At 35.2% G+C, this 22,854-nt stretch overlaps 1 protein-coding gene across 6 annotated transcripts in view; it reads right to left on the bottom strand.

Moving 5' to 3' along the window:
- The window catches only part of BCAS3 (BCAS3 microtubule associated cell migration factor), a 616,861-nt gene that overhangs the window by 238,997 nt on the left and 355,010 nt on the right, over positions 1 to 22,854 (bottom strand). The window contains exon 23 of one of the 6 annotated variants that reach the window (XM_047080920.1): positions 19,166 to 20,301. The exons of the other annotated variants lie outside the window; for them this stretch is intronic. Within the exon in view, the coding sequence (XP_046936876.1) occupies positions 20,294 to 20,301 (8 nt within the window). The 3' untranslated portion in view covers positions 19,166 to 20,293. Of the gene's footprint in view, positions 1 to 19,165; positions 20,302 to 22,854 lie in introns of those variants that run through there. 6 annotated transcript variants of the gene reach the window in all.

Below are 22,854 nucleotides of genomic sequence, written 5' to 3'. Positions count from 1 at the left end.
CTTAAAAATACAACAAGCAAAATTTAAATTCAGTGGATAGGTTCAACAGCAGAATGGAGGGACAATGGAAAGAATCAGTAAATTGTAAAGAACAATAGAAATTACCCAATTTGAACAATACAGAGAAAACACACTGAAAGATTAACAGAATCTTAGGGATCCGTGGGATTAAACAAAACAGTCTAACTTTTAAGTCATAATGGGCTTGGAAGAAGTGGAGATGGGAGTGGGGCTAAAAAGGTATTTGAAAAAAAAATGAATGAAAATTACACAATTTTTTCAAGACACATAAATCTACATGTTATAGAACCCTATACAGTATACTCCCAAATAAATTCATGGAAAGACACATCATAATTAAATTTCTAAAAATTAAAGACAAAGAAAAACTCTTATGGGCAGCCAGAGAAAAATTACACTTTGCCTGTAGGGGAAAACATTTCAAATGACAACAGATTCCTCGTCATCAACAACAACAACAAAACACGGAGGTTAGAAAAAAGTAAAACAGTATTATTTTCAGCATTTAAAGAAAAGAATCATCAATCCTGAATTCTGTATCCAGAGAAAATATCTTTCAGGAATGAAGAGAAAATTAAGACATTCTCAGATGAACAAAAATGAAAAGAATGGATTCCCAGAAGACATACTCTAAAAGAATGACTAAAGAAAGTTCTCCAACAAAAAGAAAACAATAAAAGAAGGAATCTTGTAACATTAGAAGGAAGAAAGAACATAGGAAACAAAAATATAGGTAGGGGCGCCTGGGTGGCTTAGTCGGTTAAGTGTCTGACTTTGGCTCAGGTCATGATCTCACAGTTCGTGAGTTCGAGCCCCATGTTGGGTTCTGTGCTGATAGCTCTGAGCCTGGTGCCTGCTTCAAGTTCCCTTTCTCCCTTTCTCTGCCCCTCCCTCGTTCATGCTCTGTCTGTCTGTCTGTCTCTCTCTGTCAAAAATAAACATTAAAACATTTTTTAAAAATAAGGATAAATATAATAGGCTTTCCTTCTCCTCTTGAGCTTTCTTTTTTTTTTTTATTTTTTTTTCAACGTTTTTTATTTTATTTTTGGGACAGAGAGAGACAGAGCATGAACGGGGGAGGGGCAGAGAGAGAGGGAGACACAGAACCGGAAACAGGCTCCAGGCTCTGAGCCATCAGCCCAGAGCCCGACGCGGGGCTCGAACTCACGGACCGCGAGATCGTGACCTGGCTGAAGTGGGACGCTTAACCGACTGCACCACCCAGGCGCCCCCTCTTGAGCTTTCTTAATTATATTTAAGAGTTGAAGTAAAAATTGTAATTATCGTTGGTGTGGTTTTTGATGTATATTGATGAAATATTCTTTAAGATAATTGTAAATAGGAAGGTAAAGGAACAAAACAGGAGGAAAAGTTTCACTCAAACTGGTAAAATGACATCAGTACAGCATGTAGTAGAGAGCGAGCATGTAGTAGAGTTATGCATAGTTAATGTAGTACACCTACAGCAATCACCAATAAAGCTGTACAAAGAGGTAAATAAAAAACAGATAAATCAAAATGGAATTTTATAAAATGTTCAAGCAACCCACAGGAAAGCAGGGAAAAGAAAACAAAGAAACATAAAACATAGAGAACAAATAGAAAACAATAAATAAAATGGTATACTTAAGCCCTAACATATAGCTACATTCAATGTAAATGGTCTATGAACACCAAATAAAAGAGAAATTGGTAGATAATTTAAACATGACTCAACAACATGCTGTCTATAAGAACCTCATTTCAAACATAATGATACAGAAAAGTTGGGTATCCATCTATATCTATAGGAGATCTTAAAATCAATGAGAATAGGAAAACTCCAAAGGTAATGGTCAATGGCTAATTAACAATTTTTCAGTGTTCAACTTCAATAATAAATACAAACTAAAATTACCTTTTTAACAAAAACAAATCTTGTTGATTCTTGCTTGTTATTTTAACAAAAATAAAACTCATTATTTTTTGTGGTAATACATATAACAAAATTTGCTATTTTGACCATTATTTATATTAAAAAATCAAAATACAAATGACATGTGCCATTATATTAATTTCAGGTGTACAACATGATCATATATGTATATATTGCAAAATGATCATCACAGTATGCCTATTTAATATCCATCAAGATGCACAGTTACAAACTTTTTTCCTTATGATGAAAATTTTTAAGATCTATTCCCTTAGCAACTTCCAAATATACAATACAGTATTATGAACTATTGACACCTGGCTGTATATTATTTCCACAGGACTTATTTACTCTATTTACTTTATAACTGGAAGTTTGTACCTTTTGACCACCTTCACCATTGCGACCACCTCCTACCTCCACCCCATGTCTGATAACCACCAGTCTCTCTGTATGTATGAGATTAGTTTGTTTTGTTTAGATTCTACATACAGGTAAGATCATATGGTATTTGCCTTTCTCCGTCTGACTTATTTCATTTAGCATAAAGCCCTGAAATTTTATCCAGGTTGTCATGACAGGATTTCCTTTTTTATGGCTGAAAAATATTCCATTGTATATATACTACATTTTCTTTATCCATTCATCTATCAATGGATACTTAGGTTGTTTCCATGTCTTAGCTATTGTAAATAATGCTGTGGCAAACACAGGGATGCAGGTATCTTTTTAAGCTAGTGTTTCAAATAAATACCCAAAAGTGAAACTGCTGAAACATATGGTAGTTCTACTTTTAATTTTTATTTATTTATTTATTTTGAGAGAGAGAGAGAAAGAGAGAGAGAGAGAGAGCGAGAGAATGTGTACAGGTGGGGAAGGGGCAGAAAGACAGGGAGAGAGAGAATCCCAAGCTTTACAGTGGCAGCACAGAGCCCAACACGGGGCTCGATCTCATGAACCATGAGATCATGACCTGGGCTGAAATCAAGAGTCAGATGCTTAACCAACTGAGCCACCCAGGCGTCCCTCTATTTTTAATTTTTTGAGGAACCTCCATACTGTTTTCCACAGCAGCTGCACCAATTTACTGTCCAAAATTCCAATTTATAGTGCATAAGCATTCCATTTTATCCACTTGTTATTTCTTGTCTTTTTGACAATAGCCTTTTTCTTTTTGACAATAGCCATTTCTAATAGGTGTGAGGTGCTATCTCAATGTGGCTTCAATTTGCATTTCCCTGCTGACTAGTGATGTTGAGCATCTTTTCATGTACTTGTTGGCTATTTGTACATCTTCTGTGGAAAAATGTCTATTCAGATCCTCTGTCCATTTTTAACCAAAATTTTTTTTCTATGGAGTTGTATGAATTCTTTATATATGTTTTATTTTTTATTAAATTTTTAAATATTTATTTATTTTTGACAGAAAAAGAGAGAGAGAGAGAGAGAGAGAGAGAGAGAGTCAGCAAGGGAGGGGCAGAGATAGAGAGGGAGACACAGAATGTGAATCAGACTCCAGGCTCTGAGCTGTCAGCACAGAGCCCAAAGCGGAGCTCAAACTCATGAACTGTGAGATCACTACCTGAGCTTAACAGACTGAGCCACCTAGTCGCCCCTATATATATTTTAGATATTAACCCTTTATCAGATACATGATTTGCAAATATTTTATCTCACTCCATAGGTTAATTTTTCATTCTGTTGATGTTTTCTTTCACTGTACAGAAGCTTTGTAGTCTGTAGTCCCAACTGTTTACCTTTGTTTTCACTGCCTTTGCTTTTGGTGTCAAATTCAAATATTATCGCCATGACCAACGTCAAGCTTACTGACTGTTTCCTTCTGGGAGTTTTATGGTTTCAAAATGGTTTTACATTAAAGTCTTTAATCCATTTTCAGTTGAAATGTGTGTATGTTGTAAGATAGTGATCCAGTTTTTCCAAAACCATTTATTGAAGAGACTATCCTGGGGTGCCTGGGTGGCTGAACATCTGACCCTTGATTTCAGCTCAGGTCACCTTAGGATCGTGGGATCGAGCCCTGAGTCAGGCTCTGTGCTGAACATGGAGCCTGCTTGAGATTCTCTCTCTCCCACTGCCCCTCTCCCCCACTCACATGCTCTCTCTAAAAAAATAAAAAATAAAAAATCAATTAAAAGTTTTAAGAAAAATTTTAAAGAGACTATCATTTCCCCATTGTATATTCTTGGCTCCTTTGTCATAAATTAATCGATCATATATCTGTGGGTTTGTTTTTAGGCTCTCTATTCTGTTTCATTTATCTATATGTCTATTTTTATGGCAATATTGTATTGATTACTATAGCTTTGTAATATAGAGTGGAATCAGGAAACATGATGCCTCCATGTTGTTCTTCTTTCTCAAGATTTCTTTGGCTATTCAGGGTCTTTTGTGGTTCCATACAAATTTTAAGATTGCTTGTTCTATTTCTGTGAAAAATACCATTAAAAGTTTGATAGGGAATGGATTGAATCTGTACACTGTTTTGGGTAGAATGGACATTTTAACAATATTAAATCTTCTAATCCATGAGCACACAGTATCTTTCCATTTATTTGTGTCTTCTTTGATTTCATTCATCAATGTCATATGGTTTCCATATACAGGTCTTTCACCTCACTAAATTTATTCCTGGGTATTTCATTCTTTCCAAAGCAATTGTAAATGAGATTGTTTTCTGTTAGTTTGTTATTAGTGTATAGAAACACAACTGATTTTTATATATTGTTTTTGTACCCTGCAACTTTACTGAATTCATTTATCAGTTCTAGTGGCATTTTGGTGAAGTCTTTAGGGCTTCTATATAAAACATTTGTCATATGCAAATTGTGATAGTTTTACTTCTTCCTTTCCAATTTGGATAACTTTTATTTCTTTTTCTTGCCTAATTGCTCTGGCTAGGTCTTCCATACTATGTTGAATCAAAGCACAGAAGTGGGCATCCTTGTGTTGTTCCTGACCTTGGAGGAAAACCTTTAAGCTTTTCACTACTGGGTATAATGTTAGCTGTGGGTTTGTCACATATGGCCTTTACATTCCCTCTTATGCCCTTTACATTCCCTCTTATGCCCACTTTGTTGAGAGTCTTTATAAAAAATGGAAGTTGTATTTTGTCAAGTGCTTTTTCTGAATCTATTCAGGTGATATAATTTTAATCCTTTATTTTGTTAATGTGCTGTACCACACCAATTGATTGATTTGTGGATGTTAAACCATCCAAGCATCCCTGGAATAAATTCCATGTGATCATGGTATATGATCCTTTTAACATATTGTTGAATTTGGTTTGCTAATAGCTTATTAAGGATTTCTGTATCTATGTTCACCAGGAATAATCTGTGATTTTCCTTTCTCATAGTGTCCTTAATCTGGTTTTGCTATCAGGGTAATGCTGACCTTGTAAAGCGAGTTTGGAGGTGTTCCTTACTCTTCTATTTTGGAAGCATTTGAGAAGGATTGATATTAATTCTTCCTTAAATGTTTGGAAATATATAAACCAAGGATTTATATATAAGAATTTTATTTATTCTTAATTAGCATGGTAAAAAATTAAAAACCAAAAAATTTAATGACAGAAGATTAGACAAATGATTCAAAGAATATAACTATTAAATTATCTATGTTTTGAGGGGTGCCTGGGTGGCTCAGTTGGTTAAACATGTGACTCTTGATTTCAGCTTGGGTTATGATCTTGCCCCATCTTGGGCTGTGCACTGATAGCATGTAGCCTGCTTGGGATTCTCTCACTCTCTCTCTCCCTCTCGCAAAATAGCTAAACATCAAAACTTGTCTGTTTTAAAAAATATTTAATTATTTAAAAGAAATCTGCTGATGGTAAATGAGGCAAGTTACAAAATATTGTTTAATGTATTGCCAATTTTCTAATATTTTATAAATAAAAAGGCACTAAAAAGTTATATGCCAAAATGTTAAGACTAATTATACCTGTGGAATGAAATCAGTCTTTAAATTTTATTCTTTATAATTTTTTGTACTTGACAAGTTTTCTAGAAAGAACATAGACCTACAAGTAGGGGAGACTTTCAAATAAAGCACCAGTAAGTGACACATGACCCCCAACAAACTTTCCTTGCTCCCCTGCTTTCCCAAAATGTATCAGCACTAAAGCTCTTCCACCTTCCTCGTTTCCTCTTTTCTCCTGAACACTGAAAGCAAAGCAGTATAAGAGTTCTGTAGCTTTTCCTCTAGTGTCAGCAGAGTCATGGCTTTTCACAGGTCTGGTTTCCTAGCCACACTCCACTTAACTTTTATTGAAAAACCTCACAAATGAAACTGGGTTCCTTCTATTTAGTTTAAAGAAATTAAAAGTCTGAGTAAAGCAAAGTCCAGGTTTTGGGGTAAACCACCTGGGTGGAAAACTGGGCTAAAGCAAGGCAGTTTTTCAAAGTGCTATGCCCCACGGCAGGGTAGTTTTCAATAAATGTAAGTTGAGAATATTTAAATAGCACCCAATTTACTTTTTATTCTCATAAAAAGGGAGGGATGAAAGAGCAGAGGTGCAGAAGTGGCTCCATTAAAATCCACTGCTGAGCCAAGAGCAGGGAGGCAACCTATGGAGGTTACCTGAAGTATGTATTTATACAGTTTATGGTGATAAAAAAAATCACAATTTTTCTTCTTTTCAGATGTTTCTAGGTTTATGTTATAATCTGAAACCCTACCGAAGGACACAACTTGCTTTGGCCAGGAAATCCTTAAATTTCTTCAGTGGTTTCTTGTGGACCCATCAGAAGCTTAGATCTATCGGGCTCACATTAAGAGTGCTCTGTTCCAAGGCTGAGCAAAGTTACTCTGATAAGCAAAATGTAAGATAAAAGTTTTTTAAGTATTATTTTTAGGGAGAGGGCAAATAATTTTTATTTCATTAAAGCCCTAGATACCTTGGAAAAATGAAGACGCTTAAATGAAGCAGAAACAGATAGGGGCAAAGCAGAGAATCTCTCACAAAGGGACAAGTAATACCTGATTTGGAGCTCAAGGCGCTGACCTGGATCCTAAGCAAATGAAACTATTTGATCCAATAAATGACGAAGTATGAGATTAATTGCAGATTTGAAAAGCATAGATTTCAATTCCCCAACGGTGCCTGAAATACTCATTACTGATGTTCTAAAGCATCTGTTCTATGTTCCATAAGTGAAACAAACAGTCAAAAACAAGCCTGCAGCATCCTGTCCTTACTTCCATTTTGACTGAAAAACTTTCTTTAAAAATAACAGCAGATAAGCGTGTCTTGGTTATTCCTTGGTCAATCATTTGCTTCCTAGAAGCCTGGAATTATGCTTAAAGCTCTCAGCATTTCTGCCAGTGTGAGAGTGTGGGTAGAGAAAGAGTGGGAGAGAGGACATCGAGCCCACCCAACTCCCGGAAATTTTAAAGAAAAGACAGAACTTTCCAAGAGAAATAATCATTTTGGTAAGTGAAACCATTTGTAACTTTAGAGGAGTTTTTTTCTTTCCCTCCAACATATCATAAGAAAAATCCACACTATGCACTAATAAGCTATAAAGCTTTGGTTTAAAAAGAAGGGTCAACAAGAGCTGAAGCCACTAATGTCATACTTCAAGAAGGAAAAGTGGAGGGCAGTGACGGCCCAACACTTTCATGATCCCAATAAAAAGTCTCACCCAGGCTAAAAACTATCTGCCAAATTTATGCCAAGAGCAAGCTTTACAGCCAAGCTAAAATCTTCTGTGCATATAAGGAGTGCTGTAAAAATAAAGGCATATTCAGCATCCTGGGAGAGTCTTTCACTTACAGAAATAAAGCAGAATTATCAAAATAGGAAGATAGAAGCTAGACAGGAGAAAGAGAAACAGAAGACAAACTGAAACAGAGACAGGGGTAAAAAGAGTGAAGGAGAGACAGGGACAGATCAAGACAGTCAAAACCAAATGTAAACAGCCAGTCTAACATACTCCGGAGAGTGGTCTGCTCCCCTTGCAAACAAAACAAGCTCCATTTTTGAAGACAGAGTACCTTCTGAAGACTGAGTGAAATGTATTTATATGCAAAAACGAACATCCCTAAAGTCAAATCCGTTTGGGCAGAACTATTTTGAGGTTCCTCTTTTTAAGGAGTGAAGCAGCTCAAGGAGTTAATTCCTATTCTGTAGTCCCCACCAAAACTCCCATGAAATGGCTAATTTCAGTTCAGTCAAGAAGTCAACATATTCCTTATCAAAATCAGTGATGAATCCCTTTCCCTTAAGGGACTATCAGAGCTGCCTCAGAATACTGCAAATGTAACCAAACAATATAGGATCACAGATTTTACAATCAGAAAGGTCTCTACATATCTAATCTAACAAACTTACCGTAGGAATCAAATGAGGATCAGGAAAGAAATTGTCATACTGTCACAATCTGAAACTGGAAGAAATGGATGGTGTAGGAGGGGGTAGGATGACAATTTCTGAGATTTAAACTGTTGCTTAAAATATCAGAATGTAATCTATTGTTAATGGAACATGTCTTCCAAGAAAATTACATATTAGTTAAGAATACAAGCTCTGGCATTAGACTGCCTGGCTTCCAACATAGGATCTACCACTTCTCAAAGTCTGTGTCCTCAATTATAAAATGAGCACAATACTATAGCCAGTCTCCAAAGGTATATAAACATAAAATATATAGAAAACAAAAACTTTGGGATACAGTAAAAGCTATTGCATCATCATCATCATCATCATCATTATTATTGAAATAAAGTAACAAGGAGAGAACATTTAATGAGTCCTTGTTGTGTACCAAAACTTTGATATAGTAAAAGCTATTGCTGCATCACCATCATCATCATCATCATCATCATCATTGAAATAAAGTAACAGTAACAGGGAAAGAACTAACATTTAATGAGTCCTTGTTGTATACCTGGGCTATGGCCAGAATCTTTACAAATGTCCTATGAATTTTCCCAATAGGAGACAGGTGTTCTTATATTCTTCTTAAGGAAAAGAGACGCAAGGTCATATACCTGGTTGGCTATAAGGACAGAATTTACACTTGACCACAAAGTTCATGTACTTCCGCTATGTGTAACCTGCCTATTCTAAAAATGCACCTATCAAAAATAAAATTTAATAGAGAGCTACATCAAACACGTTCATGACAAAGAAATTCAGATGGCATTGCCAAAGTGGAAGATAGTACAGCATACATAACTCTTCTGAGTCATAGTTCCCTATTCTGAAAAAAGGGAATTACAGTTGATCCTTGAACAACATGGGTTTGAACTGCATGGGTCCACTTAAACATGGATTTTTAAATACATAAACACAGTATAGTACTGTAAATGTGTATTGTCTTCCTTGTGAGTTTCTCAATAACATTTTCTTTTCTTTAGCTTACTTTATTATAAGAATACAGTATATAAATACAGCATATAATATATATAACATGCAAAATATGGGTTAATTGACTGTTTATGTTCTCAGGAAGGCTTCTGGCCAACAGCAGGCTATTAGTAATTAACTTTTAGGGGAGTCAAAATTTATACATGGATTTTCAACTGCACAGGGGGGTCAGCCCCCCTAACCCTCACGTTGTTCAAGGGTCAACTGTATAACAATACCTTTACCTCATGGGAATTTTATGAAGAATAAAAAAGCTAATGTATATGAAGTACTTAGCAGAGTATATTAAGCAATCAAATATTGTCAAAAAAGGTATTATTTATTATATATAAAATTTAATATGCAGCACAGGAACTGTATAGGCTGCATGTAACTCAAGATTTAAATAGAGATGTTAAATATCCTGTTTATTGTTTTTTAATGTTATAACTTTCCCAGAATACATAGTCCAGTTAGGTTTCCTTCGTAAGTAAGGAAACACATAATTTAAAATTATGATAATTTTCATGATCACCACCTCAAAATAATTTTGTCTCAGTCAAGGACACCTATTAGTTTGCATATACTAATATGTATATGCTATTTTTGTGCATGTTAGTGGTTTTATATTCATTAATGTTCCTTAGTAACTTCTTTTTTTATTCTTAAGACTATATTGTTTTTGTTTTATTTTTAAGTGTATTTATTTATTGTGAGAGAGAGAGCACAGGCAAGCAGGGTAGAGGCAGAGAGAGGAGGAGAGAGAGAATCCCAAACAGGCTTCATGCTGTCGGCACAGAGACCAACACAGGGCTTGATCCGATGGACCATGAGATCATGACCTAAGCTGAATTCAAGAATCAGACACTTAACTGACTGAGACAGCCAGGTGCCCCAAGACTATAATGTTAAAAATAAACCATAATAAACCAAGAACAAGCCATAATGTTTATTCTTGAAATAACAATGAACAAACTACAAGTGAAAATTCCACCATCGACAGCAGGAGCTGACAGAGGTATCAATCCAGAGCCTTTCGGTTTGTTAGTATTTTGTTTATTTCAACCAAATAGAAGGCAAATATTTAGTTACCATTTTGCAGATGAGAAAACAGAGGCATAAATGGGCTGGTTAAAGATCCTGTAGTTCCCAAGCATTAATGGACAGGAAAAGCAAGCAAATACATTTCTCTTTCATGTACACTTTCATACCAGAGTTGAATTCTTTTCTCCACCTTTATTAAAGGGCCAGATATTATTTTTCAGAATTTGAAGTGGGGAGTTATTTCTGAATAAACTATACAAAACAAACCAGAATAACTTAAACATGTGAAAACACAAGTCCAGTGGATGGGATGTGAACAGCTTTTATAAGTTTCAAAGTGGCTAAGAACTCATAGATCTTTACAGTTATAAATATTGTAGTGTACAAAGGTCCTTTGGGAATCCCCACTCATATATTATGCCATGATAGATCAAGGTGTCCAGTCCATTTAGTATCAGGACATTTTCGGCTTCTTTTATGCTTTAATCCATACTTTGAAAAAGCAATTAAAAATATTTCTAAGAGAAATATCATCACTTTGCCTCCCTCTCCCCTACCCCCAAATACAGAATAAATTGTGAGTTTCAAACACTAGTATTCTTTTAGTTTGCATTTGCCCACAAGCAGATGGAAAAGAAAGTGACCTTGGGCAATCACCATTCTTTAGTGAATGCCTTTTTCAGCTTCAGAAAACATTACCTGATTGATAGTGGCTTTCCTAGCTGAAAGTAAATATTTACTGCTTAAAGAGTAAGAGTTTCTCTGTGAGCAGCAGGAATACCTAGGTGAGCCATCAAAACCTTATCAAAGAGGTCTGGCCAATGGCTCCTTAAAATAGAGGTGCCACCCAAGAGTGGAAAGGCTGTAGTTGAAGAATTCTATGATGCACACAATATATGCTATAAAGAATAGGGGCACCTGGGTGGTTCAGTTGATTGAGTGCCCAACTCTTGATTTTGGCCCAGGTCATGATCCCAGTGTTGTGGAATCAAGCTCTGCATCAGGCTAAGTGTGGAGCCTTCTTAAGATTCTCTCTCTCTCCCTCTGACCCTCTACCTCACTTGTGCTCTATCTCTCTTAAAAAATAAATAAATAAATAAATAAATAAATAAATAAATAAATAAAGACAGTTCCTAGGTCAGATATAACACCTGCTAATCATATGAATGAAATCAAGGCAGGTTATTGTGGCCAAGATGCTATTTAATACCCTGGAAGAAGTGAAGGTTTCACAGAATCATATCTTTGCTCTGCTGCCTACTAGCTATGTGACAACAGACAGGTTATTTAACATCCCTTAACCTCAGTTTCTTCATTTATGTAAATAAACAAACAAACAACTTGCAATGGTAACCTATCAAATACTGAAAAATATGTTAGGTGTTAAACAGTTTCATTTATGTTTTGTGGATAATGCATACACATGTTCTAAAAGACTACATTGAAAAAAAAGTCTCCTTTTTATTTCTGTTTCCTGGCCACTCAGTTCCCTTCCTAAAAGCCAACTACTGTATCTAGTCAAATGCAAAAATTTGGTTTCAATATTTCATGCTGAAATGTTGAATTCATTAACATTTATTGAGTGCCTATTATGGGTCAGAACCATTCAGGGTGCTGTGGGGAGCACAAAGATGAGCTCACAGTCTAGAATGGGAAATGGTTCCCAGCTAACTTTAATATGAGGTGATAAACACAACAGTAAAAGTTTAAGAACAGCGGAGAAAGCAATTAATTTAATCAATGGGGTGAATTGGAATAAAGAGTAAAATTAAGAACAGGTTTCAAGGCAAATGAAAAGTTTCAGGCACCATACCAAAATTTTACTAAGATCTCTCTAGTTTAGGCCCTCTGACTCCGGGAATTAGGATCCTACCATGGCTATAAATACTCTATTTAAAGGTATTCACTCATGGCTAAAAATTTCTAACATAGGAAAGGTCAGCCCAATAGGAGAATGTCAAAGGGACTAGTATGGATGCTGTAAGTGTCCTTTTTAGGTAGAAAGAAACAGAAGAGTGAAATGAAAGTCTTTTCTCTTCCCAATCATGCAAACATTGTTCATTTGAAAAGTATATAAACTCATCTAAAAAAGGGATTACTAATGGGAATTCAATTAAAGTTTCAAGTGTAACCTTGGTATTCTCTCCAGTCTTAACATGGAGCATTTATAGAATAATTGTGGTCTTTCCAATATTCTTAGCTCACCAAAGTAAAACAGGTTTAAGACTCAAGATACCATGTCTCACAGGGCTGCCTGGAGCATAAGTACAAGTCACTGAACTGCAATGACATTACAAAAATGGTGGCAATTCTTCAAGAAATTATTTTGGTTTAATGGAATTTAGGTCAGATATCCCTAAATGCTAATATCCTGGGTTCATGTATAAGACAGGCAAGCTTAAAAGACAGCCCCAAATAACCATACAATGGTATGTCTGAAAATTAGCCCAGTATGACCAGAAAACAAAAGAAGGTCCATTCCTTTCAGTGGATGTTTTCCAGGCTTGAGAAGATTCCAGAAAGCAGAAATTTGCTATAGTGAATGCTTTGTAAAGATAACCTTAAAACACAAATTCCTATGCAAGTCTAATACTACAAAAACACAACTGATTTGAGGGCCATAATTCCCTTATTTTTATTATCTGGTTATGTAAAAGCTATCAAAGATGAGAAACAAACTACTTAAACATAATGCTGCTTTTAAAAAATGACATGAAAGATCATTTGAAATGCTCTGCAAAAATATTCCAACTGGGGGCGCCTGGGTGGCTCGGTCGGTTAAGCGTCTGACTTCGGCCTACGTCCTGATCTCGCAATTCGTGCGTTTGAGCCCCACATCAGGCTCGGCGCTGACAGCTCGGAGCGTGGAGCCTGCTTCCAGATTTTGTGTCTCCCTCTCTCTCTGCCCCTCCCCCTGCTCATGCTCTGTCTCTCTCTGTCTCTCAAAAAAATTAAAAAAAAAAATTAAAAAAAATATTCCCACTGATAACACAGTTTACTAACGGCCCAAACAAAGAAATAGTGACAATAAGCCTAAGGGCAACTCTAATAAAGAACTCTAGGCCAAGATCATATTTTCTAGGTGTAAGTGATGTAATGTAGATATAAAGATGCAATGTTATTAAATTTTAATCAGTTTATGGTATATTTTAAGCCTTATCAGAAATCAACAATGCAACAAATATTGATTATCTGCTCCATGACAAGCACCAATACCAGGCATGAGACATACAAAGACAGCTCTTGTTCTTAAAGAGCACTTTACTATAAAACGTTACTTCCCCCCTCTTTTTCAAGGCATCCTATCCATAGGGTAATCCAATAATAATGCCATCCAGAATTATGTTAAACCAAGCAGTAACAGAGGAATCAGGATTCACATCTCCTGTTAAGTCATTCTGTGCCTTTTCCCCCACTATTTTCAATGGCAAATTAATCTCGATCACAATATACTTAAACACATCAGTACAAACAATGACTTAAGAACTGCTACCAGTGTCATCCCCTTCTGCTCACTCCTTCCCATGGATCACAGATGCTGTAATGTCTGTTTACCCGGCTTTTTTCACCATACTCTTAGCAGCAGGAAAATAGCAAACTCAAAATGTATATTATTTAAAGCTGCACTTCAAATCCAGGAATTTGGCTCAATAAAAAAAAAAAAAACCCTATTTTGGCATTCAAAACAATCATAGCTGCAAAACATTAAAGTCACAACTTTTTCTGGGATTAGGATTGCATCAGAGGTAAGATTTAAACTTCAGCACCCCAAAGCCTGATGATCCAATGTTCTACTAATCCTATAAGAATACCCTGTTCTGTGATTACTATGATAGCTTCCTAAATACTGTGAAATATAGGAAGAGGGACAAAGCTTCTATTTTTCTTCCCTCCATTCACAACTTAGTCCCAAAGTTCTGAATATAAGCATTTTCTGTAACAACAAGCTACCTTTATAACATCCAGATAATTATAGGTTCAGGTCAAGAACTCTAAACCATATTGATTACATCTCTATGCAATAAGGACCCTCCAGCACTGTTTGTATCCACTATAACAGGGACAGCTTTTAAGTATCTGTGACACGAAGAATTTTCAGTCCTATCAATGCCAGAAATGGAAAGCCAATGACCAGTCAGGCCTGTCAGTTGTTGCCTGCAGCAATAAGGACAAGTTGGGAATTCATCATACTGGAACTTCATCTGCCAGCTGCATTCACACATTTTCACCACCTGAATAGTTGATTCTCTTCAACTCCCATGTGACTCATTTCAGCATACAGTGTTTTGAAATGAATATTTGATCAGTCAGGGTAAAAGGAGATTTGGACTTATCTGAGGTGTCACCATAATGCACTTTAAGTAATTCTAAGTATCAGGAGCTAGGTGTCTTAGGTCCCACGCTTTGCATATTTCTGAGATGGGCCTGTGATCCTAATTAAATATGATTCAGTGGGATAAGCCATGTAAAAGCACCTAGCACAGTGTTGGGCACAGACCTGTTTATCAATAAATACTGGCTTTCCATATCTTTTACTTCTATCTAATGGTGAATATCCTAAAGATTCCTCATAGATCCCTGGGAGATGGGGATCTCATACTGCCAAAGAAACTTAAGAATCACCCTAATTTTGTCATAACTCTAAACTCTCACCCAAATATGAACCCAAGAAATAAAGAAATACAGTGGAGTTTTTAAAATTGCTTCATGATTTAAGGATTTCAACAGTTTGCCTCTGATATGCCTTCATGTGATTTTGTTTTTCTCCTATTTGGGGTATAGTGAGCTTCTTGAAACTTTGAGAGTTCAGGTCTTTAAGTAATTTTGGAAAATTCTCAGCCATTCACTTTTTTTTTTTTTTTTTGCCCTTTCCCTCCTTGTCATCCATGTGTAACAACCACATACATTAGACAGTTTAATATTACCCCACATACTTCTCACACTGAGTTGTTTTATTTCATTATTTTCTTCTCTCTGTGCTTCAGTCTGATAATTTTTGACTTGTTTTTGAGTCTCTGATCCTTTTCTTCTGCATCCAGTCAACTATTAAGCCCATTCCACAAATTATTTATTTAAGGTATATTTTTCAGTTTTAGAATGTCAGTTTGATTCTTTTATGAATTTTGTCCATCTATTCCTCACTCCAATAAAGAAATAATATTCAAATGTAGGTTTTCATTTTAAAAATTACATGTAACATTATACAGAAATATTAAAAACTTCTTTCTAAGACAAGAATGTTCAATATCTTCACTTCTATTCAACATTTAGCTGGAATGTCTAAGCAAGTACAATAAAGAGGAAAAAGAAATAAAAGGTATAAAGATGAGAAAGAAAGAAAACCATCTTTGTTTGCAGATCAATGACGACATAGTAGAAAATCCAAAGGAATCTATTAGAATACATGAATTTAGAAAGGAGGGCACTCGTGATGAGTGCTGGGTGTTGTAGGTAACTGATGAATCACCAAATCCTACACCTGAAACTAATATTACACTATATGTTAACTAACTGGAATTTAAATAAAAACTTGAAGATTTAAAAAAAAAAAGAGGTTTCTGGATACAAGTTCAACATACAAATAAAATTATGTAGTCTATATGCTATGAAAAAAAGTCTGAAAAATGAAACACGATACGCTATTTATACTAGCATCAAAACATCAAATAATTGAAGTAAATTTTATAAAATATGTTTAAGACTTCTACATTGAAATGTAACAGTAGTAGGAGAAATTAAAAAGGCCTAACTAAATGGAGAGCTATAAAATGTTCATGGGTTAGAAGACTGAATATTTTTAAGATGTCAATTCTCCAAAATTTGATCCAATGAAATCTCATCTAAATTTCTGTAGAGATGATTATACATTTAATGTGTCTGTATATGAGGATATAGTTATATCTCAGTGATTTTTTTTTTAATTTTTTTTTTTAACATTTATTTTTGAGACAGAGAGAGACACAGCATGAATGGGGGAGGGGCAGAGAGAGAGAGGGAGACACAGAATCGGAAGCAGGCTCCAGGCTCTGAGCCATCAGCCCAGAGCCCGACGCGGGGCTCGAACTCGCGGACCGCGAGATCGTGACCTGAGCTGAAGTCGGACGCTCAACCGACTGAGCCACCCAGGCGCCCCGAGTGATTTTCAAACATTTTTTGATTCAGGACCCTTTTGTGCTCTTAAAAATTGAGGTTTCCAAAGGGCACAAAAGGTTTATGTATTTTATATCTATCAACATTGAAAACATTTATGTATTAACTCATTAAAATACAAGAAACTCTCTATGTATTAACATAAGTGATATTTTTTATTCAAAATTTCCAAACTGAAAAATAATGAGAAGACTGTCATTTTTACTTTTTTGGACAGAAACTTTTATAATAAACAACAGGCAGATTCTCTTATCTATTTGTGCATTCAATCTGTTGTGATATGTTGTTTTGGTTGAGTATGTGAAGACAAGTTGGCCTCACTCAAAAATGTAACTGGAGAAGGATAGAGCATATTCAGATCCTGAGCCTTTTCAGATTCTTAGAATATTCTTCTTTGAGATGACCCTTAACAAGTTAATTGAAACGATATCAATTAACTTTTGTAGTCTGTTACATGAAAATCCTTTGTCCTTTCTTACATTTGGAATGAGTCCATTACCCATACATACTTTTGTAATATAATAAAATTGGTCTTTCAGAAAATATTTCAGATCTCCAAATGTGGATTTATATTATTATATGACATAAAAATATCACACTAGTTAATATCACCACCTATCTCATCAGAAATGTCTTTAAGTATTGGGAGCTTATTAAACAGTGGTAGATACATGGATATATGATTTTCAATTTTCCAAGTTTTAATTGCAAATGAGTTTTATCATTGGTAACAAATATTGTCAGTTGTTTTCTTTGAAGTGGCAGGCCTATTTTGTTTATTTTTGAGAAAATTTTTGCCAAATACCCAGGTTTGAATAAACAAAGTTTGCCAGTTGTTCTTTCTAATAAAATAGTATTCCATGAAAATAGTTGCTAGTTCAGTTCACAATAATCACACAAGTGCATTTTGTCAAGACAACTATCATTCATTAATTCAACTGTGATATATAGAATAATAAAAAGAAGTATACAAGCAGCAAAATTGAATAAAATTTTCACATGTCAATGATTTTGTCTGTATCATAGACATTCTTAAGTAATTGTAGCTTTTTTAAACTATGAGTGAGTACCCATAGCTACAAGCATAGTTTGGTACCACTGCTTTCACTATGCTAAGATGCCATCAGTTTTATCAACCATTGCTTCCGCATCATCTGTACTTAATCAACACAGCATAAAAAAGAAAGGCCAATAATCACTTCATATTACCATAAAAATAGCTTTCAAGTACCGATCCCTTAAAAGTGTCTTGGGGACTTCCATAGGTCAGTGGACCACACCAGGAATTAGTGGTATGTATATACATACACATGTGTTTGGAAATGCAAAGAATCTAGAGTAGCCAAGACAGACATGAAAAGCAAAAGTGAAGATATTAAACTGCTATATCTCTTACTAAAACGCTACAATATTAAAACAGTATCATATTGGTGTAAAGGCAGATACACACACACACACACATACACACACACACACACAAAGGAACAGAATAGAGAATCCAGGAAAAACATGGATTTTTTAAAAAGGCAGCAATGAAATTCATTGGAGGAAAAAAGTATCTTTTTGATAAATAGTGCCAGAAGAAATTGCATGGAAGAAACTGAACCTTGATCTTTGCCTTATAGCATGATAAAAAATAATTTGAAAAGGTTCATATACCTAAATGCAAAAGCCAATACTATACAATTACTAGAGAAAAGCATCACTCAAGACTGGGTGGAATGGGGAAAAATTTTTGTTTAAAACACAAAACATAAAAGGAAAAACAGTGGAAAAATTGGACTTCTGGCTGTCAAAAACCACCAATATGAAAGTGAAAAGGCAATAAACTAAAAGGAAATATTTGTAAAATATGACAGAAGACCTACATCCAAAATATTTAAAGAATTTAAATGTAATAAGACAACAGACCACATAAAACTTCACTTCACAAGTACATTACAAAAGAAGATCTCCAACTGGCCAGAAAGTATATTCAAGGTACTCAGTATTGATATTCATCAGAGAAAAGCAAATTGAAACTACCGTTTACATTTACAAGAATGGCTCATACATTTCTAAGAATGAAAAATGGCATAGTCATTTTGGAATACCTTTTTGGAGGTTCCTAATAAAGCTAAAGACATGCCTACTTCTTGAGCCAGCAATTCCAGTCCTAGGTATATGCTCAAAATATATGCATGTATATGTAAAAAAAAAAAAAGTGCATATGTCAAAAAAGAAGGCTTGTACAGTAAAGTTTATAGCAGCTTTATTCATAATAACCTAAAAGCAGAAAACAGTAGGACAATGGATATATAAAAGCATTTTTTTAATGTTTATTTTTGACAGAGAGAGAGAGAGAGAGAGAGAGATTGTGAGTGGAGGAGGGGCAGAGAGAGAGGGAGACACAGAACCTGGATTAGGCTCTAGGCTTCTGAGCTGAGCTGAAGTCGGCCACTCAACCAACTGAGCCACCCAGGCTCCCAGGACAATGGATACATAAACTGTGTTATATTTGTACTACATTGCAATGTAAAAAAAGGAACTAGTAACACATGTAACACCTGGATGAACTCAAAACCATTAAGAATCCAGACACAAAAAAGTATCTATAAAGTTTAATACAGATAAAACTAATTTATGATGATAAAACTCATAGTGGTCATCTCTAGCTCAAAGGTAGTATTGACTGGAAGGGGCATGATTTCTGGAATGATGGAAATATTCTAATTTATTCTGAGTAGTGATATACATAGGTATAAAAATTCATCAAGTTGTATGATTAAGATATGTACATTTCTGCTACATATAAATTTTACCCTGATTTTTAAAAATTCTTCAAAGGTGATCCAAAGTACAAGTTTATCAATTTCTCAAGCTGGAAGGGGCTTTGGAAATAATCTACTTCAATTCCTTCATTTTATGGTAGAAAAGTCTTGGGTTTTGAAGCAATTTCCCAAACAGGTAATTACAGGCAAAGTTGAGAACAGAGCCAAAGATTCACAAGTTACTAGTCTCTATTCTTTACACTACACCAACTTTACAAAACAAGACTTTTTCCTGGGAACAATTATTTTCACTTCGATTATTTGCTTTAGCTTTTCTCTGACAGTTTTCAACAATATCCAGGGGACTATCATGAGCTCTGGTTCCGACTAGTTGCCCGGGTGAGGTCCCAGGCTGCTTTTTAATTGCTCACTGGGCTTATATATTCAATGGAAAGAGACTCTTTTGTTTCTTTCTAAGTTTATAGATGGCACCTATAAGCATAAGCCTCTCAGGCTCTTGGACACAATTTAAAATAGCGTGGCACTAACAGTTTGACACTAACGTCACTAAGACAAATGGAATTCCCGGTTCAGACTTAAACAAATTCTAATACTGCCCCCAATATTGTCCCTCTGCCACCACAGTCTCAGGCAACAGACTGCATAAACAGTCCAGCCTTGTATTAAAGATGTAGTAATAAAGGTACAAAAAAGGAAAGTTGGGTCTTTTGGCCAAAAAGCCCCTTGTAAATATGTGGCACCCCGGTGTATCAACAGTAGGGAGAATTCCATCAATTCCTTTTCAAAATGCTTAGGAAAGACTTAAAGTCATGTCAAGGACTTGGTGCTTGCAATAGAGAAAGCAAAGGCGAGGTTTTAGTTGACACAAAGATTTATTCAAAGAAGCAATGTGTCAGCAGAAAAAAGCTTTCCCAACAGCTTCTTCTACTTCTGTTTACAATTTCTTCATCTTCAAGTGGGGCACTTTTCTTAATTGTGCTGAGCTAAAATTTTCCACATTGTTAACTTGAATTTCATCTTCTAACATCCTATAAATATTAGAAAGAAGAATGAGAGGAACATTTAAGTCAGAAGGAGAGAGATGTGGCTGATCACCTTCCTCATGGGCAAAATCAGGTCTTTTCCCTATGCTCTTAATCTCTAACGCCTATTTTTGATTCTATACAGACAAGTAGGTGTTCATTAGAGTTGAAACAAAGCATAAACTTCCTCTTTTCTAATAAAAAAGCCAGTCTTAATATCTGAATTCGAATATTTGCTAACTGTCTCAAGCATAAATAGTGTCAAAGTAAAATTGCTGACCTCCTTTTTCCTCTCTGAGGGACTGTTCACAGTTCACGACTAAGCCTTCTTTTAATTTCATCCTCATCCATAATCCTCTTACTGATCCCACATAGGCTTTGAATACTCGAGGTACAAGTATGCCTGGGGTTTTCGTCACCTTATAATCACAAAGAATATATGGAAGTCCATTAAATGAAAGCCGCATCATGTATTCAAAGAAATATATCAATATTTCTAAAGAACTTTATATCCTTTATATCTGAGAATTATTTTAGGAAATAATGAACATGTCCCTGCCAAAAAGAGAAAAACAATTTTTTTGTGTGTGGGGGGGACCTTAAACTCTTTTTACAGAAGCAGAGAAGACTAGATAGGTAGGAAACATCACTTGTTGAAAGTTTCAACAAATGTTCAAAACACGATTATAATGTCATGGCTTTCATCATTCAGCTCTAGTTTTTAAAATCACGGCACTAAGTTGCCTCACCATTGGAAGACTAATGGTGTTTCTTACAAATCTCTTTGCTTCTTACCACCAGCATCTCTTGTGTCTCTGATAGCGGTAAGACACAGTGACTAAGCTTGTCTGCCTCAGATTGGAATGGCAACTGTAGATACAATGAAATATAATCCCTAGGAATATTCTTCCCCCGGCATATCAGAAAAATCTCTGTAAAATAAAAGCATGCCCCAAGTGAACGTCCTTCCTTCCAGCAGAGGTTTGACTTAAATAATCTCCTTGTTGCCTACCCAGTCATACTTCTCTAGTAAGTACCTTTTAAAAAAAAAAAAAAAACGCCTGATGCATCAAATGCCAAATACACAAAGCAGGCACAAATGATCGTTACAAAATCAGTCAGAGCAGGCCCAAAAAAATTATTACAAAATCCACCAAATCAAATCAGTTTGGGTTTTAAGTATATCATTTTCTTCAGTACACAAATTACTTTCCTAATGGGAAAAAATGGGTGTCGAAAAAGTATCTCCTGAATTAACAAATCTCTTGGAAATTATTTAGATTACTTCAACTGTACAACAAAAATAATATTCCTCTTAAGTCAAGAACATCAAATACTAAGTCTGGAACTTTGTCCTTATTTGTAGAAATACTTGACATAACACTAATACCTTATTTATCAAAGCCTACTCTACAGGATAAGAACTCATTTTGCTTAACTGTCACAATTTTCCTTCTACTGTCATCTTCCTCAGGAATGTACATAAATACTGCTCCTACCACTTCCAATAACATTTTCTCTATTAAAATGTTTACTTTAGTAGAGTTTGACAAAGAGGCCTGCTCTTCATATGAACCAGGCATGAGTCTGTCTTTAAATCTCAGTTGCTTTGAGTTCTTTCTTGGTAAACATCAATTTCCATAGTAAAACCACAAATGAGGAGAAGCAAACTTAGGATGAACCAGATCTTTCTAGGCTTTCTGCCTGGAGGGCTCAGAAGCAACTTTAGAGCTGTTATTAAGTTACTCAACAGGTATAGCCTACAGGTCTGGGAATGAGAGATCAGTCACCAATGTGAGAAACAAAGTTTGAATAGGATATTGGCAGCTATATTTCTACTTTTCCTTCAGAGGTCCTATATCTTTATCAAAAGAAGGACACAGGTTATAAAAAAAACAAACAATGAAAAGAAATTCTTAGATAGCTGACCGAAAGGAAATGTACAGAGAAAAAAAGTACTTCATCTAGAAATATTATCTATGATTTGGAGACACTGATGTTAATGAAAAATGGAGTAGTTCCTTCAAATCTCATTTGTCCTACGTAGCCTGTGTGTATAAGGGTAAAATCCTATAAAGTATCTTTCCAGAATGGTCTTCTTCTTGGTCAAGAAGGGAACATCTCATAATTATCTAAACTCAAAATTTAGCTAGGATAGTACATTTTGACTCACCAAAGTTCAGATGAAACATGCTGTGGGAGTGACATGTACTTATAAAGCAGTTATAGTTCTGCCAGTCTAAATACACATATTTATATAGAGACAGTAAGAAGCTGGTTCGTAGGTATCTAAAGGCATAGAATTTATGCCATGCCTAAATCACTGAAGTTAATAAGCAAAACATACATATTTTGGGAAACGTATTTTGATGTGAAGGAGTGAAGCACAGATATACTAGATGATCAAGAAATTATAAAAACAAAATTTCTTAGCAAAAGTGGTATAATGCTCTGCTGATCTCTTTTAGTTTGAACAGAATAACATTGCCAGATAAATAGAGCTCTAAAACATAACATGCTATAAATAAATAAATAAATAAAGTATAAATAAAATATTTT

Source organism: Lynx rufus, unplaced genomic scaffold (genome assembly GCF_022079265.1).
Source record: "Lynx rufus isolate CCGP_SWC_20201006 ecotype Redwood Valley unplaced genomic scaffold, mLynRuf1.p SCAF_18, whole genome shotgun sequence".
Taxonomy (NCBI): domain Eukaryota; kingdom Metazoa; phylum Chordata; class Mammalia; order Carnivora; family Felidae; genus Lynx; species Lynx rufus.
The sequence above is the reverse complement of the archived record's forward strand: the minus strand, read 5'-3'. Positions and strand labels throughout refer to the sequence as shown.